This window comes from Cryptotermes secundus, unplaced genomic scaffold (genome assembly GCF_002891405.2).
Source record: "Cryptotermes secundus unplaced genomic scaffold, Csec_1.0 scaffold777, whole genome shotgun sequence".
NCBI lineage: Eukaryota > Metazoa > Arthropoda > Insecta > Blattodea > Kalotermitidae > Cryptotermes > Cryptotermes secundus.
Genome location: NW_019743160.1, coordinates 834997 through 859894, shown reverse-complemented (window position 1 = coordinate 859894; position 24898 = coordinate 834997). Strand labels below are relative to the sequence as shown.

The 24898-nt window shown below is 35.6% G+C and overlaps 1 protein-coding gene across 5 annotated transcripts; it reads left to right on the top strand.

The window, feature by feature from the left end:
- Positions 1-1566: 1566 nt before the first annotated feature.
- On the top strand, positions 1567-16690 carry LOC111873951. Of its 5 annotated transcripts, none has more exons than XM_033755287.1 (5): positions 1567-1664; positions 1857-2020; positions 8464-8635; positions 8818-8890; positions 10037-11942. In XM_033755287.1, the coding sequence occupies exons 2-5, from the start codon at positions 1902-1904 to the stop codon at positions 10048-10050; spliced, it is 378 nt and encodes a 125-aa protein (XP_033611178.1). In that variant the 5' UTR covers positions 1567-1664; positions 1857-1901; the 3' UTR covers positions 10051-11942. The 5 variants fall into 5 exon arrangements, with proteins under 5 accessions (XP_033611178.1, XP_023724835.1, XP_023724830.1 ...); XM_023869067.2 differs by lacking the exons at positions 8818-8890; positions 10037-11942 and adding exons at positions 12381-12509; positions 16270-16463 and having other exon boundaries at positions 1570-1664; positions 8464-8516; XM_023869062.2 differs by lacking the exons at positions 8818-8890; positions 10037-11942 and adding exons at positions 12381-12509; positions 16270-16690 and having other exon boundaries at positions 1571-1664.
- Positions 16691-24898: the final 8208 nt, after the last annotated feature.

Here is a 24898-nt window from a genome sequence, read left to right as displayed (position 1 = left end):
AAACAAGCAGGGCACTCAGAATTCAATATAAATTCTAAACTAAAAACACACCCATTAGTTTCACATGTTCAGATTGCACAACAAAGATTATAAGGAGAAGCACTGAATATTTAGAACATTTCTTTTGATGTAAGTGGGGGAAATATTATGTGCATTCACTGGTCTGAATACTGTAGAAAATAAATGTGACTTTATGTCAAAAAGTACTATTTCAGATGATGTGAAAATGTGCAGTTTGGCAGAAGTTTAGTGAAATTTTGGAGGAATCCACTGGCTCCAACTTCAAGGCAAAAAAGTAAACTGAATAAGCAGCAAGAAGAGTAAGTGCTTCCCTCACTTTTCATGCAGTATGTTCCTCTGAAATGTTTGTAAACTGGTACTAGATTATACAGCATCATATTCCAGAAGAGAGTACTCTACTGTCATTGCTGTGACAACCCTCAAATCTCACATGTTTGATATTCTGGCCATCTATTACTCTCCACAAATTCTGAAAAGCTTCAAGGAAGCCCTCAGAAAAGTTCATAAAGGGAAAGCTGTGCAGAAGACTATGAAAACTTCACAAACTACAAGTTCTGGAAGAGATATAATACAGGATCTTTATAGAATGAAGAAAATTTTATGAACCGTCAGAGAAAACCTCAGACAGCGATGTCTAAACATCTGGCAGGACCTTCAACAGCTAATATCTTCAGTGAATGCTGGTCCAGAAAGAACTGTCAATGGCAATAACCTCTGAGAAGTATACGTGGTAGATAACCCTTACTGGACGTTGTTTCAGAATGGGATACAAAGATATTGGTAAGATTGCTATTAAATGCCTGTCATTAACAGTGAAGCAAAAAAATTAAATTCTTAAGTCTTCAGTTATGTTCAACAGTCGTGTAAAGTAATTAATTCACTTCTAACCTATAAATTAATATGAGTGATTATTAAAATACTAAAGACACACTCCAGAATGTCATGTAACATAGCATTAACAACAACAAAGAAAACATTAAGCGCCAACTATATCCGCTCACAATTTTCGAAAACTCAAGCGGGAACGATTTACTTTTGTAACAAATCAAGTAACATCACACAGTTCAAACCAAATGGAATACACGAGCTGAGCCACTCCCAACCTTGCAAAAGGATTCATGAAACACTACTACAAACTACAATCAACCAACATCTAGCTCTAAGTAACGTGATCTTACCACCTTGTTTACGAACAGGCATTCTTGATCACTTCCAAATAGTGTCTCCCTGTAGTAAAGACTCCTGTCTGGGGTTGTCTCTCTACACCTAGTAAGAACCAAGTTTAAAAAATATATATATTACTGACACAACACTTCCAAAACTTCACGCTGTCCTATGCCGAAACGTTTTTGTGACACACTACTTATAATCAATTTTATACGCGCAGTAACAGAGAGTATAATAACATTCAAGTCGCAGCACCTCTGAACATAAACATGCAAACCCGCACAATATGGCGCTCACAACTCTAGCAGCCGGGATTCCGACTGACTACTGATGTGATTGGTCGATGGCGTATAGGGACGTCACAAGATGTCTGCTGCGCCAAGGAGGTGGTTGTTTTGGATTACAAGTTTCCTGAGTTATTTAAGACAATCACAATGTTACCGCAGGAATGTTAACCTAACCTAAAATTGTGCTAGGTAAGTGTTCCTATGGTTGGTCTGCTTACATTATGTTGTAGCAAATTGACAGTTTTCGTAATTATCGATCTGGAATTTGTAGGTAGTAACTGTAACTTATTTAAGGTATTGCCGTGTGAATATACAATGAAATTATGTTGAATTTTAATTAAAAATGCTAATAGGCTTTAATGAAGCAAGTTTACCTTTCAGGTATAGATTAATAATAGGTTGCGTTCCGCCGTCTTCGAATTGAGTATGGCATTGCACAAAGGACGAATTGGCGAGATTCCGCAGGGTACAATACAGTTAACTGAAGAAGAGGCAAAAGAATACCAGTACAGAGTTATATTTGGGTGGACACCACAACGAGAAGTGTAAGCATATTAAGAAGTTTGAATTTCGAAATCAACTGTGCAGTATGATGACCATGCACCCTGACGATGTCATACACCTTTAGATTTTTTGCAAAATTCATTGTTCATTTATACCCACTAATTAGATCACAAACAGCTGACCTACCTTAAACGAACATGTACGATTTGAAGTTCTCGTAACGGTGGTCATGCAGAGTTCTGTCTACTGGGGTGTAATGCAGTGTAGTCCACTGAAAGTTGCTCTGCTTGCACTCCAAAAACATTGGTTGACTTTCAATGAACTACATAATATTGTATCCTAGAAGATAGAACTTCAAAGTAACATACTTTCTAATTCATATTTATTGAATACATTTTAAAGTTAGTTCATTCGTGAGAAAATGGTTACTGTTGCAACTTCGTTAGTTCACCTACAAGCATCTGCCTCTAAACAGTGTAATTACATTAAAAGATAAACCAGTAAAGAGGGCATGATACTTCACCATAATGTAAAAACCAATATTATCTAAAATGATGCATTTATCTTTCTGACAATACAAATATATATATGTACTTTTCTTCTAAAGAAAATCCATCATGACAAAGGTAATTCAATTTAACATTATGTTCAAATAGTTAAATATGTTTTTATGTCAAACATACTTTGGTTACTGTTTTGTTCAAACTTAGTTTTTCTTTGTTGTTAACTGGAATTGTGCCATATATTCACAACATATATGGTTGAGTATATGTCTTTCTAGATATTTTCAATATTATTTCTGTACATTACCCACTGAGCTTATTCCTTAGTAGTTGATAGAGTAGACATTGGTACTTAATATAGGAATTTATGTTAACTGTAAACACAAAAAATATACTCAGTTTTAATGTTTTACAATTCGATCTTTATTCCTTCTGCATTTTTTGGTCATATAATGGATATGTGGATATGGATCTGTATTGGTAGTTCAATAACTATATGTATTTCTATGTGTAACTGCCCGATGATGGTCTTATATGACCAGAACATGTAGCAGGAATAAAGATCGAATTGTAAAACATTAAAACTGAGTAAATTTGTTGTGTTGACAGTTAACATAATTCCTATATATATCTGAAACACACAACAGGATGCAACCAATGAAGATTGGTACTTACTACTTTTTGCTTTTGTTATAGTAACTGGTAGTTATTCTTAACAGATTTTAATTTAATTTAGGAACACTGAACTAACAGATAGGTTAATAATATTATGACATTACATGACATCCAAATGTCATAATTTTTGAGCGAAACGAGGTGCTGCAGAGGCATCAGTTGCTACATATCAGCTTGTCAAAACACATTTCTGCAACAGACAACATCTGAGGAACCTCAGTCCCTAGCGATGCTATGTAAAGAGCCAGCGAGACCCAAAGCCAGAGCCGTTGAGCACAGAAACTTTAGGGAGAGTCTCACTTATTGGAGTTCGTACCAAACAATGAGTACATGAAGATATAGCAGATTGGAAAGACTTGAATTATGCTGTAGTTACTTATGAAGATTAGTAAACATGTTATAATTATCTGTAGTTTACAATCTAATTAAAACTACATGCCTAAACATGGAACAATAATTTACAGCATAAAATTAACGTATTTGTGTGCTTTTAAATAGAGAATTCCCAAGGCAATTTGATAGAAGTTTTCAGAAATTTCCCATATTGTCAAGAAAGTCAGTCATGAGTTGTGTTACTAGCAGCTGCTACCTGGCAACAACTAGTGAACAAACAGAAGATTTTGTATGTGCTGTAGTTTAATGATATATAGAGTGTGTAAATCAGTGAGACTGTTGTAGTTGTTTGTAGTTATGAGTTTTAAGCGTTCAATAAATCAGTCATAAATCTAAACCCTGTGTCTCGTCACTAAAAATGATCCTATGTAGATGTGGCATGAACATAATAAAACAATTAAATACAAATGACAGAACTGTTTCAAATCAGGTGTTAACAACACGGCATTGGTTCTCATCCATTTGTTATTCATAAGCCAGTAGATCACATTAGGCTCTCCGATACAAGTGAAAGTTTACAATCTAGTTGAAACTATAGTAATAAACATGGAATAAGAATTTACAGCATAAAATTAATGTATTTGCATTGTGTTAAATAGAGAATTCATAAGGGCATTTGACAGAAGTTTTCAGAAATTTCCCATATTGTCAGGAGAGAGCAGTAACTGTGACTTACCTGCTAATGCAGAAAGTCTCCTATTGTTCAACACAAAGTATTTAGTCTCTAAAAGGAAGTAAAATTAAGAGAGAAAAACTTACGGGTTGTAAAAGAATAATTGAAGGGTCCAGTACAAAAAGGATGTGATTGCACTTTGATAGACTCTTGGAAGATAACAAAAACATGTTTAATAATTCATAAAAAAACACATCACAGTGTTGCTCGATCTTCACTATAACCGTGTAATTAATCAATTGAGCCACACTGTTCTTCCACCCATACACTGGACAATGATTTGTCACATGTATGTGTGTGATTATAGAGGACGTTTAAATTGGTGAATGGATTTATTGACCACTTACAGGTCATAACTACAAATAGGTATAACACTATTGTTATTTCCACACTTTAGAGTTCACTAGAATACACAGTCTAGTGTTTTCAGTGTGTTACTATGTGTTTCCTACTAACCGCTCTAACAGTGGCTATTCCTGTGCCTCTGGCTCAAGTCCATTCTTCACAGCCTCCCATACAGAACACTCTATCAACTGACTTGTCCGTTGGTTATGACATCTCAGCACAGATGACGGATACCTAGGAACGGGAACGTGTTTACCGAGCTGTTGCCCAGAAATGGTCCTCGTACATCAGCCCATCTCACAATTGTTGCATAGTAATGGTCCTGCACGCTATAATATAACCCTGCGTGTGCGTGTGCATACATATGAGACTAAATTTTGACCAGAACTGAATCACCTCCCAACCAGTTCCATTTTTGCATTGGACCCCACAATTATCGTGGCTGTGGCCAAATGACTGAAATTTGCAGACTGATACAAATTTGACCACTGACCATCAGCATCCTATGAAATACTGCTCAGGGAACTCTGTGCAAGTATAATTGGTTTGTTTCCTGTAGTACAGAACAAATTCCATCCTTAGGAATTTTCCCAAACATATTCTTACCTTTGGTTGATATTTGTAATTATTTTGGTGACCCTATCTGAAATTATTTTTTCAGCAAAAGTGAGTGCTTTGGATTACTTTTGCAGTCCTGTTCATTTGGATTGAATCATCATTACAACCAGGGTTACATCACTGTTTGCTAGTGGTGGAAAAGAGTGTTGTTCTTACCTTTGAGGTACCTGGCTAAACTTTTCTTGGAATATCATATCCTTATCAAATAAAGCCCATCACATTCTTTCTAAATGGCCTTTTCACCACTGTTGTCCTTTACCAAGTACCACTGCAAAGAATACAGCCAGATAGGGCAAACAGAAAGGGTAATCCAGAAATGTTAAAAATGGAGAATGCAATACATTAAATTCGTTATAACTAGAGTTAGTAGAGAGTCCGTCGAGTGTAACAATTTGTAGGTCACTTTTTTAATATCACTTCTGCCTTACATGTTTCGGTTTGATACAACCATCATCAGAGGCACTTGCTATAACTATGGAAACACTGTCGTTGTTTATGATGTTCACAGTTATGTTTGTCGTGTAGACGCTGCTACAATATGCTGACGTGTAAAAGCACAAAACTTACTAAGATAGTTGAGTACACTATCAAGTTCTCACTTTTCATCCGAAACTGTTTTAAGTTTTAGGCAGTGCACAACACACAGCACATAAGAAATATCGAACCATAAGCCATACAACTTCAAGCTGACGTCTCCCATCTTCGGGATGAACTAACAAGGAGGAATTCAGCATTTTAGATTAAATATTTTAACATTTAGCGTTTTAACTTAAAACAGTTTCGGATGAAAAGTGAGAACTTGATAGTGTACTCAACTATCTTAGTAAGTTTTGTGCTTTTACACGTCAGCATATTGTAGCAGCGTCTACACGACAAACATAACTGTGAACATCATAAACAACGACAGTGTTTCCATAGTTATAGCAAGTGCCTCTGATGATGGTTGTATCAAACCGAAACATGTAAGGCAGAAGTGATATTAAAAAAGTGACCTGCAAATTGTTACACTCGACGGACTCTCTACTAACTCTGTGATTGATAGTGTAACGGACCAAAAATGAAACAATTCAAAATCGTTATAACTACTTTTTTATTGGTTCAAAAAACTAATATTCTGTTAGCTTAATGGATAATCCAAGATATATTTCAATACACAATGCACAGCAGAATTAAGCAATTATTTTAAATAGTAGATAAGGTTGAAAGGAGAAGTGTTAAACAGTCTTTGCATCATGACCATCTGTGATCTGTTGTGCATGCCCCTTCTCAGATTAGCTCTGTTCTAGCAGTCCCATACTTTAAAAAAAGCACAGTAAAAATAAAAGGTAAAACTCTCCCTGTAACAGGTCATGGAGGCCCATAGGATTTTGAAATGTCAAGGATCCTACATTTTCCAGACAGTCAGCTCACAGAGGCGGTGAGGTGTCAGCCTTACACACTGGCCACCCTCTACCCCTGTAAAGGGCCCTAATACTTATTTCTGTTAGAAGCTGAGTCAACCCAAGGGCCATAGTGTGGCTGGAAGGATTAGGTCAGTTGAATAATCGAATAATATCATCAGGAATTGGACCCTCAGCAATGGGGTGATATGATAAGTCATTCTACCTGATGAAATGGAATCCAGGTAACCAAATATTAATTCACCTAGAACGTCAGTGACGTAAGACGTGTGAAGCTTTTTCATCTTTATTATGGCAGTGTTCACAGTTAGGTCTATTTGCTATTCCTAGTTCCTGTCAAATGTTTCAGCTGGTTCCTGTTTAGCTACAGTACTTCCCTAGTTTTTTTGCCAGAGGGTTCCAAAAGGTGTTCTTTGCATGGTTCTCTCCATGTATGAACTTCCAGTCTTGAGTAGTAATAAGTAAATTAAAATTTACATTTGAATATACGATATGGGCACAAGGTAGCGTAGTTGGTTGAGGCACTATGCTACAAGCAGGAAGGTCGCGGGTTCACGTCCCAATGAGGGCATTGGATTTTTTTTCATTTGACCTAATCATTCCAGCCGCACTATGGCCCTGGGGTCGACTCAGCCTCTAACAGAAATGAGTACCAGGAATTAATTAAATAATTTTCCTGGAGAGTAAAGCGCGGCCGGCACGTAAGGCTGACAACCTTACCGCCATCTTTGAGCCAATTGTCTAGAGAATGTGAGACTCTCAATGTCTCACAACCCTATGGGCCTTCATGGCCTGGTACAGGGATAGGTTTACTTTTTACTTACTTTTTTGAATATAAGATTTATGATGCCAATGATGGCCAGTGATAATAACTCTGATGATGACAATGACGATGATGATGAAGATGATAATAGATTTTAATAATACTACAGTAAAGAAAACCGTTATTTTAAAAATCAATATCATAGTCTAAACTGTAATTTAAAAATGAATACTTTGACAACCATGGTGAAGTTAACTTAACCCGTTTCACAGTGTTTGCTTTGCCTTTTGAAATAACTCGTCCACAAAAAAATGGCTGTAATCCTTGAAGCACTGACTTTTGTATATGTCTCGGGTTATGTATTTGTTTATTGCACCATCATATTAGTGGACCGGAATTTTTGAGCAGATTTGGTTTTTGAACATTTACAATTCTATTACATTGGTAGTAATGTCATTATGGGAAGAGTTTGGTTTGACATTTTGAATCAGATTAGATTGGAAGGGGAGCAGGAGAATGATTGAACAACTGAGCGAGTATTCAGGTCAGGTTGAAAAGAAAATAGGTTTGCAATGAAAGAATGAATGCATTGTCAACCTTTGATCCAGATCAGCCCATTCACAAGAAAAATCTGGTCTCTGGAACCCATTCACTGACAAACAACACATCTCTGCTTTCAGCACATTCCTTTCAATTTTATGATGTATTATAAAATATATTACTGTTAAAATCTCGTTTTTTATTATCTGCTTTTTTATGCTCAATACATGTAACACACTTTCCATTTTGTGAAATGCATTTCTCTTGATATTGATTTTCTTTCATTATTTTTCCTTGTTATCTGTTACGTTCTACCTAGCTAATGCTTTATAAATTCGAATTTGTGTATATCTTCAGATTAATCGTGGGTTGTAAATATGATATAAGTGTATTTATTACCTTGAATTTTCATAAAAGATCACATAACAAGGCAATGATGTAGAATAGAAGAACATTAAAATAATGTTTTCAACAAAGCTAGAAAGAAGATATAGCTTCTGTTCTATTGTGTGCATGTGCACAAGTGTGTGAATAAGAAAGTAATATGTTATCATTATGATTTGTTTTCTTGTAGATGGCCATTGCACTATGGTTATGGAATTCTGGGTGCTTGCAGTGCTTTATCAGGCATGTATATCAATAACTATTTTAGAAGCAGATTAAGACTTCATACTTATGGTAGGGTGTCCAGTTACCTACCTGTTATAGCACTTCCTGCCTTGATGTCAGCATTATTTCATCAACAGGTAAAGCAGTTTGCAAAATTACATGGAATGTTTTGCATGACCAAGTCCCAGATATACTGAATAGTTGTTAGTGCACTATTCAAGAAATTCCTATCTTATGATGTAACTCAAAGGTTCATTGCTCAGAAAATAAACTGTTATTGCACTGTATCCTATGGAATGGGTAATTTCTCTGTTTCTAGTCCAGTTACCACTTGTTTGGAAAGCAGAAAAATGAGTACTCTCCCACAAGGAAGCCTCGAACTACTACACAGTGTAGGTTCTGTTCACATTCAAGAAATATTTCTGAAACTGTAATATAGTAAATTCTGAAGGCGATGTTAATATGCGGGAATATTTGTCAGTGTTACAAATATTATGACATATTTTTTAGTTTACCTTTCGTTATTTCTGTAACATTTTTTATGTGTAGTTGTAAAGTCTCCAAAGGTTGTGAATTATCTGTTTAAATGCTCTGATCTATGTTATTCTTGAGACAGAAGACACGATTAGTTCTGGGGAATGTGACATTGGACCTGTGCAGATTCACAGTCCGTGAGGGTCCTCATTGAATCAAAGTATGTGTAACAGTTCTTCCTTACTGATGTTTGCATACAGCTATGAAGTACATGTATATAAAAGAGTGTGATGCCTATGATTCTTCTAGCATTTACAACATACCACACATCAATTTTCTGAGTGTGTAATGGAATCTCATGAACAACATCAGGATTTTCAGTCCAGTGTGATAATATGTAGGCAACCGATTTCAAATGTTATTTCTCAAATTTACAAATACATTTATATTAATTCGTTTGTCATACACTTTTCAACAGGAAGTGTGATGCTAGATACTGATTTCAGCATGGTTTGACACACATAAATATAATTCTCACAACTGGCTCACTGATTACTAAAACAAACACCCTGTGATTTACTTTCTACCAAGTTTTTCCCTTGTGCAAAAGACCTGCTCATTCTGTTATGTCTCACTGTTTGAACAGGTGATAATAAAACCAGGAACTATGTAATGAACTGTTTGGTATATCATACGAGGATTTTTGATTACTGATCACACCTAACTTTTTTCTTAACTTCCATTTCATGTGAATTATGCATGTGAAAATCCGAATTATAAAGATTAGTACATAATTAATGAATGTGAGATTCTAGAAGAGCACTTGCATTAGAAGAAAAGGGAACCTTCAATTCCAAAATTGTTTCTACATTAAGATGTTAATGAAGTATATATTGCAGGCACATTGTAAAATCATGAAAGTATGAAATACTGCATTACACGTTATGTCTTTTCTTAGGAATGTTATGCAATACAAAGCATGAAGCTGCCGGTGTTCAATATGTACACAGTTTGTGCAGCTACATTTGTATTTGCATCTGATTGCAACATTCTTTTTTAAACAGGTCTTTTCTGTTGAGATGGGAATGGAACAAGTCACTAGTCATGTAGAGTATATGAAATTAGTGTACCTCTGAAATATTTGCTTGAACAAGTGAAGTTTTTGCAGAAGACAGTTATAAGAAGTTAGTTACTGAAGTGTTAATGCTAAAAGTTCGGAGAGGAAATGACCCTGTGTGTAACGGCTTCAGAAGCAGTATAATTTCATTGTGGAAAATAAAAATAAACTTATTTTTTCAGTGAAGGATGAGAGAATTTCCAATTTTTTTACTGTGCATCTGATAGTAAACTTTGTAGCTCTGCTTGCAACACATGCACCAAGTGGATGTAAAAGACAAAAACTGTCTGATCAAGGAACATTCATAATGGTACAGAAAAAATTCTGCTTATTATTGTCTAGCCATGCCATTAAAGGCAAACAGATTATAAAAAGGAATATTTGTTAAGCCATTGATTCTCTTTGAATTTAGTCATGTAAATTTGATGGACGTTGACAATTAACCAAATGGAAAGTATTCATTCATATTGTTATATCAAGATCACTGCACAAACTTTTTGTTATCCTTAAAGCTCTTGAATGTAAGTGAGTTGTCAAGATGGCCTGCATCCTGACCAACACTGACATGAGTACCATCTATACTGCAGTTTTTGAAAGGAAGGGTAATTTCCAATAAACTCTTGTTTCCAATCTGAAAAATATTTGACCTGTACTTATAATTCTCATGGTAAATTCTACCACAGTGAAAGCCAGGATACTGTGGAGAGGGCTAGCCAGGATATGTTAACGTTAATATGCCCAGAGCACCTTTGTCTGTACAAAAATCCGTCTCCATTGAGATTCACTCCAATATTTGCTCAAAGGAAAACAGTGGAAACCATCGGTGTCAGGACTGTATCCATCATATTCATGTAGTTTGTGGGGTCAGTTCTGAAGAAAATGAAGGGGGTACAGCAATAGACAGAGAGAGAAAGAGAGCAAGAAAGATGCAAATGACAAGAAAACTGAAGACAAGAGACTCTTGTGCAGCAAGCAAAAAGAATGAAAAATTTGTCTAAGAATTGCATACCACAAGCATACCTAGGATCTATAGTACTAGTACTTGTTCCTGAGCATAGGCAACTGAACATGGTTGTATGCTGTTTATCAGCTTTTGTCATGGAAATAACATCATTTAATTTTGTTTTGTTGTGGTATTCTGCTTGGCATGAAAAATAAATTATCTTCTGGTATTCTAAAAAACTCAATATTTCGGTAACTGGGACTGTTTCTATTCTGAGGTGAAAGGATGGGAGGCACATACACTGTTGGTTTCATTAGAAAGAGCTAACCTCAGTTACTGGACAACCTGAGTAACTGGTAATTGGGACTGTTTCCATCCTGAGGTGAAAGGATGGGAGGCACATACACTGTTGGTTTCATTAGAAAGAGCTAACCTCAGTTACTGGACAACCTGAGTAACTGGTAATTGGGACTGTTTCCATCCTGAGGTGAAAGGATGGGAGGCACATACACTGTTAGTTTCATTAGAAAGAGCTAACCTCAGTCACTGGACAACCTGTCGGTATAACTATATCTGTAAATTTTATACTGCATTGGTGTTTATGAATTTGAGTGTGGATTATGCAGGAATTTTATAGAATATGTTGGTAAAGTGATGTGCTATGTATGATAATCAAAATTTTTAGATCGGTAATTCATATTTAGATGAAACTAGGCAGAATGCTTACAAATTTGTCCTTAGATACACACTTCATTCTACAATATCTTTATGCTAAAACTTCAGAATATCTGTGGTATCAGTTACTTTTAATTATTTGTTATCAGTTGATAACATTACCAGTCTATTTTGCCTGCCCTGACTTATAGATAGACAGTCAGTCAGTCTGTAATATATTCAGTTCTGAGAAATTTCTTTCTTCAGGTATGACAGTAAGTGGGAATGCAGTAATATCATAAGACCTGTGGCACAGGAACTGAAGAAGAGAATATCCTGTGCATCCCAGAATATTTTCAACAACAGCTTGTCTGTGAATTTGTCTAGGAATTTCTTGGTCATCCAGCATTCAGCCCAGACCTTGCATCTAGCAATTTCCACTTTTGTGAATTACTGAAGAAGCACACCGAAGGATAACACATTGGACATCATGACAAGATGAAAGCCAAGGAAAATTGGCTGGCGCAAACAATGAGCTCTTATTTCTTCTTCACACAAATCAAATATATGATATATGTCATGGATGGTTGTTCAAGGGAGATTATGTAGATGGTCTGTTCATTGTTGATTATTGTTTTAGACATCTCTGGTGATAGAATAAATATGATACTAAACAGCCTACATATTATTGCAGGCAGTGACTACAGGTATTGTTCTGCAGAAGACAGCATGTCCTCTATGCATTCAGTTACGTGCATCAGCTGTTCAAGTTGGCTTTTCTGTAATATATCCAACTTTGTTAAGCCCGCTGGTGGGTTTTACGGTGAGTCCATCTGTACATAATAGAGGAGTCATGACAAATTTGGGAAACATTCGTATTCTTCAGGTTATTGCATTCAGGTGTCCTATAGTCTCCATTCATTTTCTACCACCAATCCATATGCCCACATTGCATCTCACTTTAAAAGGCATCTGTAGTATCAATAAATTGTACTGGTTTATTTGCTTATTTTACAGTGTTATATCTGTTTCAAAGGTTATGTAGGATCTTGTATGAATTTTATTTATGTTTTATTTATCGATGCTGTCAGTAACTCAGGCCAAATAGCATAATTTCTTTTAATTAGGAATAACAAGTGTCTGTTATTCACAGTCTTATGTGCAACACTGCATCATACAAACTTGTTAGCTTTTAAAGTTTACAAGTCTTGTGGGATGTGGTGTTGTACTAAGACTGTGAATAATAGATGCTAAGTGAACAGTGCAACAGGATATTAGGGATAACAAGGTGATAATTATGAACAGGAAGGGATGTGGGAGGTGGCTGCGATGGCCTGTGTGAAGACACTAGCCTAGCTTTCTGCGGAGTCCCAGAGGACACTGAAAACTTTTCCTAGATAGTTGGTGCCTAGCCAGATTCAAGTTTGGTATTCTGTGAATGTAAATTATAGCTGTCCAGACCACTTGGGTCAGTAATTCCAAACATTTTGCTCAAATACATCTTGGATATATGTAAGATGTTACAGAAACTGAGAGTGAAGGCCATGTATGTACTAATATTGTTTTAAAACAACAGTGCTATATAGGTGTTTCTGCTCTTTCTTCGTCTTGTTATAGAGATTGTAGTCCATTTCAGATATGCAGTTGAGATGTTGAGGTAGTAGCTTCTTCCCCTTTTACAAAGAAAATAATTTTTGAAATTCCACAGAAAGCTTAGTTGCATGGCAGTGGTCCAAGGGAGGTGGATGAAAGGCACATGTGAGAATCCTACTGCTCAGTTGTTTTCATGGCAGAAATCCTGGAGGGATCTTATTTTTGCTAATGGTTCCCAGACATATAATTTTCTGTATGTAATATGTATATATTCCTGCAGATGTGACTAGTTTATTGTGAACACACAATTTACCTTAAATGTTTTGACCTGTCTTGGCCGTCATCAGAGGTTTCATTAATTGGAAATACTGTATATATTTGCAATGCATGTGTCTATGTAAGAATCATATCATAAATCATAGACTAAGATAAAACTTTATAGTTAATTAAGTTAATTACATCAGGATTTAATACCAGCAGTTCAATTAAGTACATTCCAATTGTGAGGGGCGGTGTGTTTGTATCTGTAATTTTCTTTCTGAGATCGTACTTAGCAAGGCGGTAATTATTGTACCAGTTCTCAGTACTGAGATTTTTGTTGTATCTGTAATTTTCTTTCTGAGATTATACTTAGAAAGGCAGTAATTATTGTACCAGTTATCAGTATTGAGATTTTTGTTGAAACCTTTTATGGGCCCTCCCTTTGTTTGCCATGATACGGTTCCAAATTACTTGTAAAGCAAATTACATCATCGCAGAGTACTAAGGTTTTAAGTTCATACTTAGCAAGTATGTTGGATGTACAGAGGATGAAGACGTAACAGCCTTGAAACAGTTCTAGTTTATTACAGATTGTGACAAACTTATATATAGTAGCTATTTTTACAGCTGGCTACAAAGGAGTCAAGATGAGTTTGTATGGCTACAAAAGGAACAAAAAGACTCTTACAGCTTATAGTTTCATCAGTATTCCAAAGTTTGAGATAATTCCTGTGATTTCCTTTCTTTTGGCAGAGGATAAGAAAGACATTTTGAGCAAATTTATTATCTCATTTCTTGTAGCTTGTTTTGTCAGTATTCCTATGGAGAAGTACACTGAGCCCCTTACCCTGAACATGCATATTCATGTATTTTATAAAACATTTTAGGTCTCCACTTCGAATATATGGGGGACGTGGTAGCGTAGTTGGTGGAGGCAATATGCTACAAGCTGGAAGGTCACGGGTTCAAGTCCTGATGAGGTCATTGGATTTTTTTTTTTTTTTTATTGACTTAATCATTCCAGTCGCAATATGGCCCTGGGGTTGACTCAGCCTCTAACAGAAATGAGTACCAGGAATATTCTTGGGGGTAAAGGGCGGCTGGTGCATAGGGCTTACAACCTTGCCGCCATCTATGAGCTGGTTGTCTACAAAATGTGGGAACCTCAACATCTCACAACCCTATGGGCCTCCATGGCCTGTAATAGGGATACCTTTACTTTACTTCGAACATATATCAGATGTAATACTAAGTGCACTTATTTCATCCATAGTTCCTTTTTCAGCTTCTTCTGATGAAGGCAAAATCTTGACAGTATTTCTAGTCTCCTCTGACTTCACTTCACACTCTGCTCAGATCCATAATCCTAATCACTGTGGGTGGCAGTCTTCTCCTTTTACAGCAACTTTGGCACTTTCAAACACATCTCTCCCTCTTGTCCTCAGACAGTTTCTGGTACAGTGGCAGAATCCTCATCTTTGGTAAAAATAAAATTCCAAAAGTTTGCTCTTCCTTAGTGGTAATATTGGGGTTAGATGCACTCCAGCTCTTCTTTAATGCTTCAAACAACTACTTATATTACCAAGCCAACAGCAAATATCCTCTGACTTTTTAGAAGTTGCTGCTTACTGTAATGAAGTTTTCACTAATCAGCTGCACAGGTCAAAAGCCCAAGGTCAACTGAAGGAAAACCAGAAAGAGGCACATACATCAAAGAAACAAAGTGAAATTTTTCTCATAAATTAATTCTGGCAAACTTTATATATGGTGTGCCTGCTTGATGGTTAAAAATGGTTATTAACAGCTAAGAGTTTATTAAATACACTAGTAATCAATGATATTTATCTTCCAAACACCACTAAGTAAAGTAAAGCTATCCCTGTAACAGGCCATGAAGGCCCATAGGGTAGTGAGGCGAGGGTCCCACATTATCTAGACAATCGGCTGAAAGATGGCGGTAAGGTTTTCCAAACACCACTAGAAAACATATTTCTGGAAAACCAAGGCATCTATGATAAAAGTATTTCAAGTACTTATGAATGTGAAGACAGGAGATCATCAGTGATAACTACCATTTTCCAAAATCATAACTTGCCTCTGTAATCCATGTCTCAGAAGCTGTAGTCTTAATTTTTGTACCTGTATGCCCTTTAATTTAGGACATTAGAACTATTTCTGTAACTTTCTCTTCATTTATGCCTGTCAACACAACACTATTTTCAGCAGATGGAGTTGCTGTCTAGGATATGTTTTGGCACATGTCTGCCATCTTCAGGTCCTGTTTTAGTTACAATTAGTGTTATCATATAAAGTGGTCAACTAATTAAACACTATGCCATGAAGACGTATGGGGGAGTGGATGTATAGATCCATGTATTCTTGACCTTGGCACTAGTTGAAGATGAGTGGTCAGCTTTATCCCTGGGGAAAGACCCCCACCCCAATACGCATTAGATAGGTGGCCAGGTGGGTCCCAGAACTGGTATGGATGACATAGGGAGAAGAAAAATCTTGCCCCTACTGGGACTCAAATGCTGTCCAACCCGTAGCCAGTCACTATACCAACTGCATTATCTTGGTTCATATTGTAACTTCTCCCTCATCCAAAGAGTCTAAGCTCCTATCTAAATGATTTATATTTCAATTAGAAAAGGCCAAAGAATGAATCAGATTACAGCTCCAAGAAGATAAAATATCGCAACTGCTGATACTCTTTTTCTCTCTTTCAGCTTGCATCATATTACAACTCATACAGATTGCCACAAATTACAGAAGATTTCAAAGCAGTGTTTGCATTATGGAGGAAATTTACAAAGCCTATTAGAAGTTCCCTGTTTTCAATTGCTATTGCTCAGGCTTTAGTAGCAATGTGGATTACTTACTGTGAAGCCACATCCTACTATAAAATACAGGCCAAGTTGAATATGGAAAGTGATGTAACTGAAGAATTGAAGCATTAATTTTGAAACTACATTTCATATGAACTAGAATACTGTAATAGCAGGTTATCCACTGAAATGAAAGTGTGGTATTTGTGCAAGCACTTTGAACCATCATGTATTACTTGTATGTACGTGTGTGTGGGGGGGGGCACACAGTAGCATAGTTGGTTGAGGGGCTATGCTACAAGCTGGAAGGTCGCCGGTTCAAGTCCCAATGAGGTCACTGGATCCTTTTCAATTGACCTAATTCTTCCAGCCACACTATGGCCCTGAGGTTGACTCAGCCTCTAACAGAAATGAGTACCAGGAATTAATTAAATAATTTTCCTGGGGAGTAATGTGCAGCCAGCGCGTAAGGCTGACAACCTTACCGCCATCTGTGAGCCGATTGTCTAGATTACAGGACTTTATTTATGGGGCATCATAAAAGTCACTTTGTTCCATGAAGAACTGACCCAGTTGACAAAAAATCTCAAATAAGCTATGGCCTCACAGTCACATAGGATATGATGTATTACTTTATACAGAAATTATAAAGTAGCACAATTGAAATTAATACATTACCTTTCTTTTTTTGTTTCCCATCTTTACACGTTCTTCCTTTCTGAAACAAAATTTCTTCTGGGAATATGTTGAAAAATAGCTCTATTTCATCTGCATTAATTTGCCTACCAAGGGTATTTATTCAACACATCTGCAATTTTGACTTCAGTCTTCAAGTGCTTCGAAGTCCACTGCAGTTACTTCACCAGAAGTGAATTGGTAGTAGTTTCTCATAGGCAGCCTGAAAATCTCCAAACTGAAGAGTTTTAAAGAGCCTCTTTTGTTTTTACCTGAACATTGGCCCAGTGATATTATGTCCATTATGAGACATTTCCGAATTAGGACAGTGATTCATGATTTTATGTAATTTTTGTTTCCTTTTATCATTGTAAGTTTCTTCCCAGGCGTCAAGAATCACAGTTGTTCTTTTTTAATATTACCAGATGCTGACTTTGCCATGTCAGTTTTTCACTGGCCAAGCATCTTCATCAAATCCAAAACTATTTTTATCCTAAATGTTTAACTTATTTAACTCCTTTTATCTTGACCCATCACACTATTTTGATAATACCATACTTAATCATTCACAGTACTTTTTATTACACTGCACCATGTACTCAGAAGCAAAGATTCCTGCTCAAAGAATATATGACTACAGGAATTAAAATTGTAATGAAAAACTGAAATGTTCCTTCTTTAACCAACAAGAGTGAGAGTGAGTGTGAGATGAATTCACTGGCCATTTCTCAGAAACTCTTACATTACTATGAAACCATTAAAACATGGATGGGTAAGCCCACCTCACTGTAATTAGTCTGTTGATTATAAAACAAAAGCAGGAAGAGTTTACCACCTGTAAAAGTTGAAAGGGTTTCATATGTATGACTCAATACAAGTGAAACAAGTTGTTCAGTTAATCTTCCAAGTGATCAACAAAAGTAGAGTAACAATATATGGAGAAGCATAACACAAACCACAAACAGGTGGCCATGGTATAAGACATATGGTCAAATTAAAGTATTATGACTGTTGGACCTGTAACAATGTGGCAATAATAAATGAGACAGCCAACTTTACAGGCTTAAATGTATCTGCAATATTCGCAAGAACAGGTATCTTAAACTGATTTAGAATTTAACTTGAGTAACATTCTGATTTAATACATCAGTTATATTTCTGGAAGTGTGTGTAGTGACCATTCAAATTCCATCTCTTCAGGGCTGTACCTGACTTCACAAACTTGTTACTTGTCAGGCATTTCATTCATTCAGAAAATGAATATCATATTTATAAATGTGGCATTAAAAAAATATTTTTCCACTCAGTGTGACCAAGAAGACACATGAATTTGATAAGTACAGTTTCTCACCATTTTGTATCATGGGTATGTATCTTGAAATAAGGTGTAGACTCTTCCACAGAAAAACAGACCAACAGAAATCACTACTGTTCCATTAATGATCAATGTTTTGATACACATAACTGTAAGTCTTACCTGAATCTGCTAAATATAGTTAATTTCAGCACTTAGAAAGGAAGTAATAAATTAATGTACAACTGGAATTAAAAATGTAAGTTTTATTTGTATTTTATCCATCAACTCCATTACTATGATATTTTAGAAAGTATCCAGTTATTAATTTTAATCTTTTCTTTTTCTACTGACCATCCACTCAAGTATGTGGTCTCTCTACAATATATGAAACCACAACTAGGCACAATATTTTTATTTATTTTCATTTTCCTTTAAATTCCTCTACTTGTGTATAAAATGTGCTGCCATATATATAATATTAAGAAAATGTTAATTATGGGCTGTTCCATAAAATTACACCTTCGAACATCTTAAAAGGTGAAAATGGGGTTAAAGTCTTGGACCATGACATCTGACAGACTGCAATTTGTTATTCAATTTATAAACTGGCAATACAAAAAACTGTAACCAGTATTATGAAATTTATACATTAATAGCTAAATTAAGACAGTGATGAATTAAGAATATTTCCATTACCAAAAAAATTAAATTCTAAACAACATGTATTAAATGATCCATGCTGTTAAAAATTAGTTATCTACAAAGAAACATAAAATATATCTACTGTTGGTCTCAATCTTAAGCATAAAGTATAAGGTTAGTCCATAGACACAAATGGCCAAGTTCTGCAAGCATACTAGGGTTGCTGAAAAGTACATAAAATTCTCATATATGCTGGTGGCACCATGATAATAAAATGTTTCACGCATATGTTTACATACACATACATAATGATGGTGGTTACTTTTAAATAAGCTCGCAAGTTTTTCTTGAATGACAATGTTTCTGTATCCAAAAATGAAATTCAGCTTTGAAGGATGGACTTGAGAGACTTGGAAAATGCAAACCTTGGCACATTCGAATGGCAAGGACGGTAAGCTACATGCGTATCAATGCTGCAGCACCCAACAGTAAACAGTAACACTGTTTACTGTCTCATCATGCTAGTCTCCTGAATCCACCATCACTTGCATGCAGAAACACATAATAATGGCCTACTTGGCGAACCAAACTAAACACCATTCATAACTTACAACTATGCAATCACCCCAATCGGCACAATGAATTAGGACCAAAAAACTGGAAAAATACTAAATGTGGCAATGGCTCTTATTATATGCACTTCAGGTTTCAGTGTTGTACTTGAGACAACACAAATATGTGGCAAATGTATCCCGACTTAATGGATGCACTATATATTCAATACCACAATCAGAAGAGTAATAATTTGTTAGAATGTTATGCCTGTTAGAACTTAAATTACAGTCAATTTTAGACCTGTTCAAATGAGTATCCTTGTAAGTTTCAGAAGTTGTAAGTAATATCACGGAACTGTATTGATACTAATAACTACTACTGATATAAAAATCCTTCATGTGCATATCAAAGAAGCCACTCAACAGGAAGGAAGGTCATCAGAATTGCTAAATAACAACACATGACATCACATCCACAAGGCAGCAAGATTTTAAGCCTGTTCCAAATTATTGTATTGTATGAATATCATGTACAACCCATGTGGTGCTCTTTCAGCATCAATTCTCATAATCATTGTCCTCACATATATAGCTGTGTTAAAGCCTTATAATTTGTAAAATGGATTTACCATTAACATTCTAGATACATATCTTGAGATCCAACAAATATTTAACTAAGAATAGTATGAATACTTCTTTTGTAATCCAGTTTGTTAAATCCTGACTCCTGAAGGTAAGCCACATGAGGCAATGTGTTTGGTAAATCAGGAAATAAAATCTCGCATCATGAATCTGCTCTCCTGCAACAATACTGTCCTTAAACATGAAACATCAGAACTGTCCAGTCTACATACAATACCTCCATTTATTTAGCATAGGAAAGTAATCTAGAAATATTAATTTTACATTTCTTTGTTACAGAACTGTACAGGCACCTGTCTATATATACCATACAGGAAATGAATAAGTCTACAAAGAGTACTGTTAGATGAGATGTGATGGTCTTTAGTCTGGTAAATCATTATTGATGATTCAGAGGTTAAGTACTGCCTCACTCTTCATAGCAGTGGCAGTATGATCATCTGAAATGATCTGTATACTGTTTACATGCTGAGTTAATGAAATAATTCTTACACATAACAATTACAGATACTTCTCCATGTAATGTTATTTATTGTATTCCATATTCATTTCAAAATACTGCCATAAAAATTGCTTTTCTCCATCCCACTAATCAGAATGAACTGCTACACTGTGTTGGGCAAGGCCAAATCAATTTGGTTCTCTTAAAGATCATGCTACCATATTTACTAAAATATAACACCAACTAACTGGAATGATTATTACAAAAGTCTCGTATTTGTAAACACTGAATTTGTATAAAAATAACTTACAGACTGAGTTGTGCATAATCAAGTTTCTGTACTTGCAAGCATCTCACTTATGAAACCTGATACAGAAGAAAACCACTGATGATGCTGAAACGTAAATTTTGTGACACACTGGTCTATAATCTCACTCTGCTGTTATCACTTCACTTAAGAAATTTATTGTGTGAACTGTGATCCTTCTGTCATAATTTATTCAGTAATCAATGTCATACTCAACTTAATGAGACTTCAGATTTGAATATAATTTATGTCTATAAAAACCCTGGTCTAGAAAACCAAAATTAATGGCCGTGGGGATCCGTTGCGCTGACCACGCGACACCCTCTATGCGCTAATGTTGGCACTAACTTCGCCAACAAGCAGCGGTCGCTTGGTCGGTATAGTTCGCTTGTGGACTAAAACCACAGTTTGTTTGTTTTATAGAAACCAAGTTTTCTGACACCCCCCCCCATAAGACTTGAAACACTAAACTTAATGAGAATAAAATACAATCTGAGGAGCTGAAGTGCTATTATTCAAACTGTCCTAATGCACTCAGTGTACTAAAGCAAGTGTATGCATAAAGTTGCTTGAGTCCAAGTACCATATAAGGCACAGAGAAGAAAGGCTTCATGCTGTAGGTTTAGACACTGGCCACTTTATCCCTATGGAAGAACAACCAGACCAGTACCCAAGACAATTTCTGCACATGCCAGTTTTGAGAAAGAAATGTGGATATTATGAACCCAAATGCAACTTATATGTATTGTATTAAAAAAAAAAGTTTACAGATATGACTAATTCACTAAATTTCTTATAACATGCACTTTATAACTTACTGTGATACAGCAATTCAACAAGAAAGCCCCATGGTGTTCTCTCTCTTACTCACAGACGAAATATCCTAGGAAAAAGGATTTCGCACTGAAGTTTTCTCTGCTGCTTCCCAGTTCCTCACACAGAACATACAGGCCATAATTACTTCTACCCAGTTCCTTCCAATTCATTGTTTACAAACATCTGAACCACTGATAGTGCACAACCCTGATAGTTGATAGGTAATATTTCATTACCACAAAAACAACAGCTATATTAATTTACTCTAGGGCATACCAAACACAGAATGAATACCAAGCAGCAGACATGAATACACTTTCAATATCCACCAATGTGAATACTTATTTATACTTATCATCAAGCACAAATGCATTGAGCTCAGCTATAATAATGATATGTCTGAGTACTGAATAATCCTTTGACAGTCATCAAATGCTTCAATGTGATATGTTTTAGAAGCTACCAATCCTGTACTAGTTGAAAAATAGACAGGAGTTCATTCCTTAGTACAGCAAAGTAAATATGAGCATAAATGCGTTTTATTTGTGCACACTATCAGTTTCACGACCACAGTGATCTATTCTACTCCCCTTTACACTACTTCCAAAGAAGTTACTGACAGACCTATAGTGCTCCAGGAATACAAATAACCAGATGTAAAACAAACACACACAGATCCAAATTTTCAATCATTTACATGATAGAGTTACCAGTTCCTTGATCCTGAACGTAAAAACAAACCAAAAATTTAATGTTTAAATCCTTCAGAAATTAAGAATGGAAGAACTACACAAAATTCATCACATAAAAACCTACTGCCTCCTAATAATAATTCCTCATACAATATTATATTAACTGCTAACATATTTTACATAAAGCATATCTGGAGAGCAAACAGTGGATCAGAGTGATCACTGATTTGATTACTTTCAATGGAATTTTCATAAACACTCAAAATACTCATATTTAAGACCTGCCCAATACCTGATAGAAGAAATAACACATATGATGTCCTATGTTTAAGTGAAAGGCTCAATGAAACAATCTAGTTAAAGAAATAGAATATGGAATCTACTATGAAAACATAATAACATTAAGAGAATGTTATAAGAATTTCAGAATAGCATCTGTAATTGCTTATTAGAACTTATTTAGTCTTTTAACACTTTTGTCTGAAAAACGTTCTCTCCTGGTGGTGGTCAATAGCAAAACCAAAATATGTCAGAAGTACAGGACAGCTTNTGTGAAAATTTTATCTCAATATACCTATTTTTGCGAGAGTTACTAAGTTTTTCATGGATAACAGAACTTTTCTGTTTAATAATTAAATACCCCGTCGGTTTAGCGGTAGGAAAAGATTTAAATACTATCCGTCGCGGAAGGGTTAATAAACTGATATGCTACAACATGAGATGAGTCATTTCAAAGTCAATGTGTAGTTGACCTCTGCACTATAATGTTCCTGAAATACGTACACAGAATGTTATCACTGTCCTTAACTCCTTGTAGAGCAGAATTAATAACTTCATAACATTCATTTCTTTATTTTGTACAAACAATTTAGAAGTTTCTTCAGTGAAAATCTGTATTTAGTTTTGAAAAGCAAAATGTAGTTACTTTTAATTGTCTTACACAGAATAGCATGGTTTTCAACCCTGTACCATCAAACATAAATAACAATAAACACTCATATATCATTTCTGCAACAGCAATTGCATTTATTCAAAATATGCACTTTCTTATCACTATTCAATTTGTAAGTAATGTACCCACACTAGCTGTGAAAGTAACCAATAAGAACAATTATACATAAAAATTAACCTAACTCAGTCAAGCATGGAATTTCTTGAAAAGCTAACAGTTGCTCAACTAGTCAAGAAATTCCTCAACCTTTAATTTTTAGAGCCCAAACGTTTCATTGCCATGTACATAACACCTATCTTAAGGTTTCCAAATTAAAATCCTGTATGCATGTTACATTCCTTGGCAATCTCATAATCTTCAATTTACCCACTCTAATGTCAATAAGATTAGGTTATGAATACAAATCATGAAACCCCTTGGTATGAAATTTTCTCTCTAGCCTCATTTTCTTCTAATGTTATTGCAAAACATTATTACAACAGCCACATTTATACTATACCTTCATTAACAACTACAAAAACAACTATGAATAAGCCAGTGTAATTATACAAGATAAGTTCCAGCCACCTGACCTCTTGCAAGGTTAAAATACATGGGAAGCACATTTACTGACAGGACAAACACACTGCCTCATATGCACCTGCTCTATAATTAACAGTCCAATGTGCTTCAGTTGGTGTTCTGAAAATCTACTTTCTTAGCCTTTGGAAGACAAGAATGCTAATTATGAGTGGATAATGAACATCCCAATGATCCAATGTTAGAACCCCCACCATTCTAGCACTGGCCCATGCATGTTCTTCACATCTGTAGCGTCAATATATCCAGCTTTCAGTAAAAATTTTGTCTATATTTATACATATAGGACAAAAAAAGATTCAGAAAGAGTGTTCATATCAACATTAATAGGCCAGTGCTAAAATTTATGTTCTTCCTCCATATTACAATACAGTAACAGCGTTTTACTATTAAAAAAACACTACATTTAAGGCCATCAATGTGTCAGACTCATTTTACAGGGTAACATATAATTGGGAGGAAAAATCTGGAAAACAGGACAACTCCCAAAACATCTACATTCACACTTCTTTCCACCAAATTGTGTGTCCACTTATAGCAGTATATCTGTCCACTATATCTTGGCTTACACAGATGCCAAAGATGTCAAACATGCCTTTGTAATAAGCAACTCTGTAATGGCCACGTCAGAAAAGGAACTGTTTACTGCTGCCGAAGGCTTCAGTTTTCACAAATAATGCAAGGAAAATTCCTCTGAAGGCTTCAGTAACACAAATTACTCTTACAATGAGAAATAAGGCTGAATGTACGTAGGTCGTACTGAAAGTCATGAGCAACAATTTTTTATAAAGTAACATGCTTGATTATTGACAAACCAAATACACCACCTCAGTCTACAGACCTTTCTTTATTTTTCCACATAATCGCCACTTCTTTGTACACATTTCTCCCAGCGTTCTGGGAGTTTAAAAAATCCCCATCTATTCTGTTCC